This window comes from Hippoglossus hippoglossus, chromosome 1 (genome assembly GCF_009819705.1).
Source record: "Hippoglossus hippoglossus isolate fHipHip1 chromosome 1, fHipHip1.pri, whole genome shotgun sequence".
Taxonomy (NCBI): Eukaryota; Metazoa; Chordata; class Actinopteri; order Pleuronectiformes; family Pleuronectidae; genus Hippoglossus; species Hippoglossus hippoglossus.
This window is the reverse complement of record NC_047151.1, coordinates 53,410-66,584: the sequence shown is the minus strand read 5'-3', so window position 1 is coordinate 66,584 and position 13,175 is coordinate 53,410. Positions and strand designations below refer to the sequence as shown.

Here is a 13,175-nt window from a genome sequence, read left to right as displayed (position 1 = left end):
CTACGAGATGGAACAGCGCCTGTGATATGTTGGAGCACTTCTTAGAGCAGCAGCCCGCAATTTGCGCAGCATTACTCTCCACTGAGGTGCGGAAGAATGCCAAGGAGTTGTGGACCTTAACTGAAGTGGTGCAACAGCGCTCGTGTCCAAGCAACAGACTCGGCAGTTACGAGGGACATTAAAAACACTGTGTCCGGGGATCTTGGGCAGAGATAAGTGAGCGACAGATCCTTTCTGTGCATCGCCTTTTTTAAAATTTATTATAGTTTTGTCTTTATAAAAGAACTGATATGTCCTCAGGACATTCTTACAGCAAATAGATGTGCACTTAAAGTCAAGTGAAACCAGAATATTATGGCTATTTTATGTTTAAAAGTTAAGGAATATTTAATTTGCATTTATTAATAACTCTGGGATTAGAAAGATAATTATTTTATTTTACTTTTAAGATCTTTGTTGGCCAGCATTTTAAGTGTTTTAAGTTGTGCGATCCTTAAGGCTTTGCCTTTGTTGGTATATGGAATAATAAAGAACAGCTGTTGTAGTAAATTCTGTGCAGGACATGGTCATTATTCAAAAGCAACGTGCATCGTGATACGTATCGTTACTTGGCCTCTGTATTGTGATACGTATCGTGAGGTTGTAGGCAATACCCAGCCCTAATTAGCAGGTATCGGTGTCTCTGTACTTGGCTTGTTAGCTTAGCTCCGCTAGCTTGCAGGCAAGATACCAGCAGTAATGGCGATGCTAACAGGACCGTACGGGAGGTATTAAACCGACACAACACCGACATGAACCGGTCGACACAGCAGAGAGAAGCATTCCAGTTTATGAGGATGAATCTTTTAAACTGAAGGCAACTGTGTGTGTTTGGAGAACATCTCCACCACGTTAGATATCTAACGTTATGTAAAAAAAAAAATCTCGCCAACCTATTTGACTTGACTATGTTATTGTTAGTAACTTCCGTATTAGTGTCATATTAGATTATTGTTCAATTAATAACGTTAGTGCAGCTGCTGCAGTGGGAAACTCGTTGAGCTGAACTTTGTTATTATGGCTGTACGGTAACGTAACGTTGAATTTAAATAGTTAAAGTTTTACCACAAACACAGATTATTATTCTGCAGAAACAGATTTACTGTGATCAACTGAAACGTGAATATTTAACGTCACATCTGCATTTTAAGAGCAGCTGTTTAAAGTAGCATTACGTCTCCTAAAGCTCTTTATTCAGAGTATTGATGTGTTGTAACTGGTGGTGCACCGATGTATCGGCCGTATATCGGTAGCGGCCGATATTCGCCTCGTTTACTGCCATCGGCGTATCGGTAATAAACTTGACTTTCACCGATAACATTGGCCGATGTTCATTGGTATGTTTTCTGCAGCCTGCCAATCTGGCATCCAGATTATGGTACACTGACGCCGGGTTTACACCGGGCGCTGAAGCGCCGCGCAGCGCAGCGCAGCCCCAAGGAAAGCCAGGCGCCTCCCATCCACCCCCCTGTTAAACCTTTGTGCGGTTCACATGGGCTGCGATGCGCCGCGCTGCGCCAGCGCCCTTCACCGATGGTTTCGGCGTGCGAGCGAGCGTATCGCGCCAGGAAACAGACTGAAAAATGATTTTAAACGATATAAATGACATATTTTATATGATATAAATGATAAAATATGCATCCCATACTTTGTATTCCCCTTCTGTTGTCCTGGAGTTTTAATTTTCCCAATTTTCCCAATCACATAATTAAATGTCCCCCTCTGCCCATCCAATACAGCCACACAAGCAGTCATATAGATAAAAAGAGAGAGGGGGGGGGGGGCTAAAGGCTTGCTTGGAGAAAACGTCATTTACCCCCGACACCCGACATTGAACGGGTTACATACAACAACAAGCGGAGAATCGCGGGCTGACCGGCGCGGAGAAATGCGGGTCCGGTGTGCACATGCGCAACAGGTACTACATACAAACAGCAGAGACAATGTCGGCAGTGTCGGCTGTGTGGGATTTCTTCACTGTCTCAGAGAAAGATCGCCGTTTAGCAATTTGCAAGACATGTTCAGCTGACATTTCAAGAGAGGGTAATACCACCAAGGATTTCAACACCACAAATCTGAAGGCTCATTTGAAAAGCAGACACATTGATGAATACAATGATTTCCTGAAAGCTGATAAGAAAGATGCACTGGCTATAATAAACAAATATCGGTATCGGTATCGGCTATCGGCTAGATTGTTGTTTTAAGTATCGGTATCGGCCAAGAATTTCCATATCGGTGCATCCCTAGTTGTAACGTATTACAGTGAAAACTAAACTTGTCTGCTACATTCAGTTTTTACATCGTTAATCTTAGGCAGACTTTACTGAATCTGTCACTCGTGTGTTGAATAATTGGACATGCAGAATAATTAATTTGTTTGTCACATGTAAATAAATTACAGGAAGTGTGACTTTACTAGAATAGAGTCACATAGAGAACCTGAGGCTGATGTCCACCACCTATTTCCTAAACTGAAGTGATTATGATCTGATGAACTTTGAAGTAATAAACTTTTATTTTTACCATGTAAAAGTCTGTGAAGGAGTTAACCTGGCAAATGTATGACTTTACATATCTGTGTATTTGTATTGAATGTTCCTCTAGGTGACTCAGACATCCTGCACCTGTGGATGTCCAACATGAGACAGAACTGGACTCCAACCAGACTGAACACTGAGAGTCATCACTTCAACACTGACTACAGGTACATACCTGTTTTCATAGCTTACCAACAATCAAAGCAAAGTATTGCACATAATACATAATACATTAAATTATATATGCAATACTATTAATGTGGAAAAACTCCATACTGTACATTCATTGTCTTGGTAGTGCACTGTTTAATCCAAAACCATATTCAAATACATAGTTGAATATCCACAGAAAATAAGGACACAAACTTTGTTTATAAGTAACACTTCCTCTACAATAATGCCATACTTTTATGTTTCCTGTCATTGTATTAGGGATGGACAAGCCTGAAGGACACAGCTGTGCTGACCGTGTTCTGTCTCTTATGGCAAAGAAGAAAAAAGAAAACTGGGTTTACATCTAAAGTATATCAAATCATAAAGTAAAAGATGAACATTGTTGTGATAACCATGCTTTTACCAATCATAATGAATATAGAAATTGACTCAATATTATCCATGACACTAAGAAATGACTGCCAACTATAAACAGTTGCATGCCATCTTTAGTTGAGGGAGGTAAGCATGAAGTGTTGTGCAGATGAAGCTGGTGCAGGTCGTCCTCATGTTGACCAGCCTGAAGCTGCCGATCTCCACCATGTTGCTGCTGCCACAGTGGATGCTGAGGACATCAGGTGCTGCAGTGCTTCATGTAATTAAAAGAAGAAACTCACTATAAAGGATGTTTTATGCTGAAATCACTATGTCACATCAGTAGGACAAAGGAGCAACACCTCAGATTAAAGATTTTTACAGATACTGTACAATACAATTAATAATAATTACAATACAATATCAGCTGTGTTAAGCAGCCAAGACTGGTACTTACAGTTTATTCTGTGTTCAGCAGGTGGAAGCAACACACATCATCTCAGCCAGAACTGATGTACTGAAAGAAATAAACATATTGTACAAATATATAAAATGTCTTTCTACCTCATCTGTAATATTTAAGGTGATAATCTCTCACAGCGCTGTTGATAACAGTCCACATCAAGTCCCTTGACTTCTCTCTGTGAAAACAGATAAATATATAATAAATATGAGAACTGTTAACAGCAGTGGTGTGTGGAGACTAAAATCATATCTAAACTGTCATTACACATCTGCATTGAGTCTAATTCCTTGTAAATTCCATAACAGGCTAAATAAACGAGGTGGTAATAGTAATGGTGGTTATACGAGCCTGTATCAGAACATTGTGACACATATAGTTACTATCACATGCAACTTACACGTGTAGCTTATTAATATTAACTTATAATTACAATCAAGTGAACACTTAACACACGACTCTTTACTAAAGTGATGTGAAAACTCAGACTGAGTTAGTTAACTTGCTTCAATCTGTTCATTAGACGTGTTAAATAAACGGTAAATTAACACAATTTCATATTAAAAACGACTTGAGGTATGTAAGCATATGTAGTATGATTATGATAATAGATAAATCAATAGTTTTTGTTGTTTCAGGGTAACTTACCTCTTAAGTTAAGTTGGTTGTGACGGCCGAGACCATCCCGAAGCATATACACCGCAGCGCTAGCCGGTTAGCAGCGGCGGGTAGCATGTAGCCTAGCTCCTTAGCATGAGCTAACCAGGTAACGTTGAGCTCTGTGGGCGTGGTTCAGTTGTCAGTCGTCCCTAAGTCCACCTCAGCTCAACTCATGCTCCTCCTCTTCCCCCATTTATTGGTTAGCCAGGAACTAGGAGGAGTCAGCACCGGTAAAATAGCGCTGGGTGAAACGCCCACTGAGAGCCTCATTTCCACTCTTCAGAAACCAACGGGTGACGTCACGGACACTACGTCCATCTTTATATACAGTCAATGAAAAATACACAACCATCCAATTACATCTAATAACAACATTCTCATTAGCAAGTACACCAAAGTGATCTACATTGCTTAACATAATTATTAGCACTTGTAATGACATAACACAAGATTTATTGTGATCTGTAGATAAACATCCTTACAATATTTACAATATTATATAATATTTTAAAAAACGTACATTTCTATTAAAGTCTCTAAAAGCAATTCTACATTATGTAATGGGGTCAATCCTTAATAAAAAGCTTTAGCTAAAACAGGATAGTTTTAGCAGTGTTACTTTCCCAGTTATGCTTATGTCATTGTAGATATAAAATCACAGCTCTAATTGTACCTGACAGGACGGCGATGCCTATAGGATGCGGGGAGTTGGCGAAGTTTATTTAGGGACACCGTAGTAGCTCTCTCCCTTTCTCTCTCTCTCTCCACTGCCGGTCCTGTGAGGAAGTGTAGCGTGGGCGCAGCAGGTGTGGACGCCAATTGTTTGTTGCGGTAAGTTTACTGAAAGTCACTTTAATGTAAATGGAGATCACGCAGAAAACGTTCCGCAAACATTAAGCCCATTTCTATCCATAGAGCCCAGAGTACAGCTGTGTGTGTGTGTGTGTGTGTGTGTGTGTGTGTGTGTGTGTGTGTGTGTGTGTGTGTGTGTGTGTGTGTGTGTGTGTGTGTGTGTGTGTGTGTGTGTGTGTGTGTGTGTGTGTGTGTGTGTGTGTGTGTGTGTGTGTGAGAGAGAGAGACGGTATCAGCGTCGCCATACATGCACGCTGTAATCTCCCCCAGTCAGCGTGTACCCACAAACTAATGGGAACAATACCTGTAAGTAATGCGCCGGAACATTTATCCAGAGTCTATACTATTGTGTCTGTGACATTAAGTGTAGTTGTCTTTTCCTGTGTTAGTACTTGTCGTCAAGACAATAAGGACAGCGTGGGTTTCTGCTTTATTTTAATGAATTGAAGGTATGGCATAATGATGTGCGTTATGTTTGTAAATGTTTTGAAACATTTTGATAAACTTCTTTAATAATTGTGTGACCTAATATGACATGTTTGTTTCATAGGGCTGCCTTCAGGCAGAATATTTACGGTCACTGTTTTTTCCCACATTTAGATTTCATTTAGATTATTTGGCCTTGTTTAGAATTAGTTTTCTTTCTGATTAATTGGTTTAGTTTCTTTGTTTTATTTTATTTAGTTTGTTCTATGGGCAATGTGCAATATGGTTGACGGGTACTATGCAATCCTGGTTTAATGGCTTGAATATTGGTGAGTTATTGGCTCCATAAACTAGAGGCCCTCTTCTGTTATTTCATTGTATAATATCGCTTGCAGTGATAATCCACTGGTGCAATCACACCAGTGTTGGGATTCTTAAAGTGTGCTGTGCTTGTTTTATGCATGATAATTTAGCTTTGTTAAATTGGGTCTGGAGCCTTTAACTTCTCTCTTTTTAATCTGTTATTTATATCAAGTACAGGCCAGTACTCCATACTTTGCACATGATCCTGTGCTGTTCGATCAGTCTTTTTAAATCATTTGTCCGACTTTAATAAATTGTCTATTTCTGGAATCATCAGCCTCCCATCCCGTTTATTCTGGATATATGTGGTGAACCCGATTGGCATTCAACTGTCACCCTAAACTTTTGACCACTACAAGTAATTCATGGGCAGGATGACCTGCTCCAGGAAAATCTGATCAAAAAATCTTTGTCAACAAAATAAAGAAAAGGGAAGAGGTCAGAATACTTCCTGAAGCCACTGTTTGTATGTGTTTCAGTTTGTTGACTTATAATGTTGCCTCTTGCCCAATGTCAGGTCAAGGGATTGGCTCTTACATGAAAAAAACATAAATGCTGTATATTCTCATCATGTGTTAAATAGTTTTTCATGATTTTAAGCTGCATATGACATTTTGTTATGTATCTTCTTTTACAATGATTCATTGCCACTGAAGAGGGAAATTAATGCCAAAAGCCTTAATATTTTTATATAATGAACTGTTTTGCCTTGCTTTATTAATTTACACCTGCAATTGTCATTTTCATTGTTCCATTTCATGTCACATGGTATGTAACATTGAGTTCTTTCTCTCTGTTGTGATGAGTGCAAAGTCAGTCGGCTGGAAGATCACTGAAATACCAATGTACAATATAACTTTTTACCAATGGACCAGATATTTTCTTACACATCTCCTAAGCTTTTGCACTGACTATTAAACTGCAAGTAATGTTTAAGTCATGTTTCATCCAAGCCACAGAAGTGTCTGACTGTTAGTCATGCACCATTGGCTAAAGGAAAAATGAGACTTCCACAACTAGGGATGCCTAAGAAGGTACTGGTAGATAACTCTGTAACATATTGTTATTTTTCATTCAAATTGTTTTTGTTCAATTGAAATTAGGCTAGACCATTAGAGAGAATGGGTAAGCTGTAAAAGTAGACTCTTAACAGAATCTAGAATCTTTATTATGTGTTTTGCAGTGCAGGCTTAACAACAAATTTATGAGAATTACAGTTTGTGCCACAAGCTTTACAATTAAACCTTGATATAAACAGATTCAAGACCAAAACTAGATCACTGCTACACAATCACTCCTTCTCCAAATGAAAAAGTTTGCACTGCAGCACTAAGGATAATACAAAAATAATTGATATATATTATCATTATAAAAATGCATAGCTTATTTTAATGACTAATTGATTTAACTGATGTACACAAGGAACAGATTTTCTCCATGTCTTTAACAGGTGCCCTGCATTACTTCAAATTGTTAAATCTTTTGATAAAAAATACTCCATCATTTATTTTCTGTGTGGGCAGCACCAGTTACTTCAGACTGAAGGTGAAGAAAATGGACACGCCCATTTTTACCGTCTACAAAAATCATAGTGATTTGATAAAACACAAATATGCATAAAGAGAATGATTAACCATAATTGTATATGATGTGTAGGATCTGAAACAGAAAAGCAGCAAAAAAGAAAAACTGGATTGAGAAAGGGTAAAAGGGGCAGGGAATTAGGGAGGCAGAGAGGGAGGGTACTGACAGAGTGAGATGGAGGTCAGAAGGAGATGAGACAAAATAGATGATTGAGGAGACAGATAGACAAAAAAATATTGATGCAGAAAACAAGAGATAGAGACAGACAGGCTGATAAAGTTAGAAAATCTGGTTTGAAAGACACTGATAAAGAATGGCTCCAGAAAAAAAATCATAAAGGGAGAGGGGTAGTGATAAGGAGATATGAAGAAAATGGAGGGAAGGGTAGGGAGAGACACAGACACCAGGAAAAAAAGGATGCATGCAGAGAGCGAGGGAGAGAAGAGAAGGGGTTCAGACAAGCGTGAAGCATCAACAATAGAGGCAAACAAAGAAAATCCCAATGGAAGTATCAATCACTGCTCCACTTATCCCTCGTCTTCCTGATTTTTAGTCTTTAGATGGAGGTTTTGTCCCCCACTCTTTTCTTCCATCTGCCCCCCATACCCCCTCTCGCCGCCACTCCCACCTCCTCCATCCATCCATGCGTCTATCCATCTGTCCACCCATCTGTTTGTCCTGCCTCCAAAACAGCACTGACCCTTCAATGTCTGCCAGCTCCTCTCATCCTCACCCTAAAACATGTCCTTTGTTATGCATCCATTCTTTATAAAATATAACAAAATAGGGTTGTATAATCCCTGGTATTATCATAAGCAGACCTATAGATGGCCCAATTAAAATTGTCAGCCTCTCTCTCCATTTCTGCCAAACAGAACAATGAGAAAAACAATCTGTGTGAACATATGCCAACAAAATTTGCACATTAAATGTACAAAAGATCTGTTTCCTAAAGGATATGTATATGGTCTTATATCTCTGTCTTCAGCACACAAAGTAAGCCAGTGATACAAAGAGAGATGATTGAACATAACAATGGCAGAGAGGTATATTTAATGTGAGATAATTGTTCTTATGTCCTACCTTTCTGGTTTTGCAAATCATCCATGTTTTCCTCCATTGTAGCAGGTTACAGTCCCTTTGTCTATATTTCGTGTGGATCTGTTTAAAGCCCCTTGCTAGCTCTCAGCACAGTGTGTGTACGTGGGAGGCTGACTATGTTTGTGTGTGTTCTTTCTCTTCCTGCAGATGATGGAGGCGCAGGAAGGTCCCTGTTTTAATGCTCTGCTCTCTTTCTCACTCAGCCGATCTGGACTTCTCCAGCATATCTATAGCTTTAGCTTACTTTACAGATATTTATCAAAATTATCTACGTATCAAATGTAGAAAACCTGAACATTAAAAGAAAAAATTCAATCATTTACTATTTTTCTTTACAATGTTAAATTAGATTTTAATTAATTAATTGGGACATGATTTTAAATGAAATAAAAAGAAACAGCTTATTAGCATATTATACATGCACTGTTAATAAGCCATTGCAAATTAAAACCTAATATGTGATATAAAAATAAGTGTTAACCGGCTGTTGTCAGTTTACATCCACTTTAACATCCAACATCACACGACCACGTTGGAAGCTTAAAAATAAACGCTGCTCATTTTTTAATGTGGTGATTGCAAAACTGCATTGTGTTTCCGTTGCTTAACTTTGCCTCCGCAGTTGAGAAAAGCTCAACTTCAGCAGTGCAGGCACCAGCCAATCAAAAACGTGTTTGACCAACTCAAGTGCAGGTTCTAGCCAATCTCATCACATTAATGCAAATACCGGTCCTGCCTTGACTCAAATGTCAAAATGAGCCTCAATAAGCAATTGCCGTTGCAATGTTGCATGTCGACTAAGATTGAACCAAATAAAGATGAACTGGCTCAAATCTGGGCCACAGTGATGTTTTTATCCTGGCCCAGATCCAACCCACATTTAATATTCTCATCTAGCCCAAATACACTGTGGCATGATGGCACTTGGGTGGTCTGTTCCTATATGCCAGATCTGGCCCAAAACTAAGCCAAAACAATGCTGCATATCAACCAAGAACAAGTCATATCAATATGGGTTTCCACGGTGAGTCATGACAGAGTCACGGCATTAAGCGATGAGAAGAGGAAGCGAAACTTTCTGACACTGACATCGAGGTGTTTGTTAGTGAGGTGGAGGTGAAGAGCGATTTTATGGGACAGCAGTGATGTGATTAATAAAGAAAATACACTGATACTCTGCTGCTGCTGTGGATAATACAATGTGTGAGAGAGTGAGTACGATAGAAAGAACAGAGCCTGAAATAAAAAAAATTCAAAGGTGGAGGCAAAAAAAAACACCCTCTCAGAATTTGAGGGAACTTTTTGTATTGTCTGTTAGTATTTTAATCATCCAAAACTGCAGGATTATTAAATTCAGAGACAGCTGTGATGTCCTCAATCTATAGAATTTAACAAAATTATCATTATATGCTCGTTTTTGTACTGGGATGGTTCGGTTCCATCGATCGATCTGTGTGATACTGGACTCAGTTCAGCACAAAGATCACAGATCACAGATCTATAGAATCTATATCAGCCGATCAGTCATTGCTGAACCCTCGCTTCCTCCTCATCCTTCCATTCACGTGCATCCATCACGCAGAATCACGCACCAGTGTCACGGCAGTATTTATTTATTTAGAGCAACCGGACCGATTACCTCACATCAGTGGATCTAACCTCCACTCTGGAATATTATTTGGAAAGTGAATAGTTTTTCTTCATTTCTTGTAAGTGATCTCGAGTGTGCTCTGTGCGCTCTGTGCGCCTGATGGCACAGTCACGTTCACTGCAGCGATTTGATGATACACGCACAGTGTTAGAAGATATTATTAAAAACTGTTAATGACTCGGCTCTCTAACTCCGCTGCTGTAAGTTGTTTTATATATTTTTCAATTAACAGGTTCGTGTGGAACAGATATGTCGCGTGAGCACAACTAAAGCTGTTGGTTTTAATGTAAATGATGAAGTGAATCAATAATCTGGCTTCAGTTCACCACCTCATGTCTGTATCGCCACTTTCCCATCTCCAAAGCGTTTGTACGCATGGGTCAGAGTTTGCGCGGAAATACGCAAATTTTCCTGTCAAGTTTGCTTTTATAAATCCAAACGTTTGCGTGAGAAGTGGTGAACGTACGTTTCAGGCCCCGTTTTGTGCGTATGCAACGGTTATAAATGAGACCCCTGGACACATTTCATATCCAGATTCCGCCGAAATACAATGTAGAATGATGGCACATGTGTGATCCACTCCTGTTTGCAAGATCTGGGCCACAAGTAGGACCTAACAATGCTTCATGTCGACAAAGAACTAACCAAATAAGCGTCCAAAATTGGGGTGACATGAGTGAACCTCCTGACACATTGACGTTAACGTTATTGACATTATTGACTGGGCCAGAATCAGAAACATGCCAATCTTGCAGGCCTTAAAGAATGCACAAAAGAATAAATCGTTGACTCAGAAACAGGACACTGATTACTCAATAAGAGGGCAGGGAAGCGCAAAACATAAAGAAGTTATTTGGAAATCAAGTCTGTGACAAGCCTCACACAAACAGGAGCTATGATCAAAGCTCTTGCAGCAGAGATGGAAATGATAGGGGAATAATCCAAATAAGGATAGATGTTATCACTATAGCTATGAACCTTGAGGAACACTAAAATGTGCTGTAGAAACCTTAAAACTCGAGTCAGCCAATTAATTTGGTTAGGGGTAAATAGGTGCAGGTTTGAAATGTTCTTTATTTAGGTTTGATAAGTACTACTGATCATGCTGTGCCCGCTCAGATTCATGGATCGAGCACAGATCATGGGATTTGTTGTGGAGAAAGGGCAGATCTGCCTGAACCTGCCAAGGTTCGGGCAGTGGCCCAATCGCCCACTTCTACATCAAGAAAGCAACTTTAAAGGTTTCAGGGGTTTGCAAACTTTTACTGTGGGTTTATCCATGACTATAGTTGAGTTGCTACACCGCTAACCAGACCGACATCGGTGAAAGTTCCTTTTGTATGGTCACCTGCAGCCGAGGCTGCTTTTATGAAGCTGAAATGTTTGTTTTCTTCAGTTCCTATGTTAACTCACCCAGACCCTACAGCTCAGTTTGTGGTGGAGGTTGACGCCTCGGACTCTGGTGTTGGGGCGGTCCTTTCCCAACGATCCACCTCTGACCAGAAGTAGCATCCCTGCGCATCCTTCTCCCGCCGGCTCACCCCAGCGGAGAGCAATTATGATATGGGGAACCAAGAGCTGCTAGCGGTTGTGTTAGCCCTCCAAGAATGGAGGCACTGGCTGGAGGGCTCTATTCACATTTGTGGTTTGGAATGACCATAGGAACCTGTCCTACCCACTGCATGAAAAGAAGAATTTGTGTCAGTTAGTGTGGCTGCAAATTTCGGTGGAATTTCAGGTTAACGGCTGTTCACAGGAATCTGCAGGCAGCACAGAAAACTGCCGGGAATTGACGCAGGGTTCCAGTTTCTGGCAGTTTTACAAGCCTGAGAATGTTGGCAGGTGACCCCCTTGCTCCTAGGCCTAGGGGAGGCTTTCACAGTAAATGACAATGCTGTGAGCTTTACAAATGCAAATCAGGATAGTTTCACTCAGTGTTGCAGAGGTAACACCTTTTTCTAAAAGGTACTGACTAAGGTACCAACTAAAATATCTGGGGTAAGTACACCAGGCTTAAAATAAATATAAAATCTGAAATTGTAGCTTATATAGATTTCCCTTATGTAAGTAAGTGTGCTATAATGAATTACATTGTATACCATGAGCAAAGGTCAATGCTATAAATTTTTTTAAAACAGTGCAATTTATTTCAACATTTGCCTGTCAAGCTCATCCAAGACAATATGTTGGAATGGAGAGAGTGGCACCACTACAGTTTTCTAAGAGAAGTCTTTCTGCTGACACCAAAACACTGCTTCACATAAAGCATATCAGTTGTGTCATCGCATGTCAAAGTTCCAACCATTTGTCCTCCCAAAATACTGGCAAACTCAACACCATATTCACATGTCCATGGCATACTAAGCTGTTGACTCTGCTGAAATTGCCTCGTAATTTGATCTTCAATTGTCCTATTGTTATTAAACTATTTCAGTATTCCATTAAAACACAACACTTTTATCCAAAGCGACTTACAATAAGTGCATTCAACTATGAGGGTACAAACACAGAACAGCTAGAATCATGTAAGTACATTAACTTAACACCAGAAAGAATAAACTGGTCCTCAGTCACAAACTCATCCCATATAAATGTAAAGTACAATTTAAAAACTGTTATAACCGCTGCTTCAAAAGTGAAAAGGTCAGTTGTGAAGGTTTACTCTGAAAATGTCACACTCAGCTACATGCCACGTCAGTCGTTAACGTCATCGCGGTAGAGGGCTCGTCCAATCACAGCCTCGTGAATGAAGCGTCTGTCTCCTGCAGACATGAAACTACCGGGTCGTGTTTTGCGTGGTCCGACGAGTGACTCGGTTTTCGACACAAGTCGACACGACACTGTTTCCCTGGAGGAGAGGATGAGTGCGCGGGCCCAGTGTGGACGAGTCGAAGCAGAGAAGACGGGCGCACAATCCCAACATTACGGTAAGAGCTGAACTACAGAGAGAAGTCACTGCTAACTACTA

General features: G+C 40.0%; 1 protein-coding gene across 2 annotated transcripts in view; it reads right to left on the bottom strand.

The window, feature by feature from the left end:
- Window positions 1–8,754, bottom strand: part of LOC117766746 (neuronal membrane glycoprotein M6-a-like) — a 43,044-nt gene extending 34,290 nt beyond the window's left edge. For both annotated transcript variants that reach the window (XM_034594091.1, XM_034594081.1), the window contains exon 1: window positions 8,539–8,754. In XM_034594091.1, the coding sequence (XP_034449982.1) occupies window positions 8,539–8,575 (37 nt within the window). In that variant the 5' untranslated portion in view covers window positions 8,576–8,754. The remainder of the gene's footprint in view (window positions 1–8,538) is intronic.
- Window positions 8,755–13,175: the final 4,421 nt, after the last annotated feature.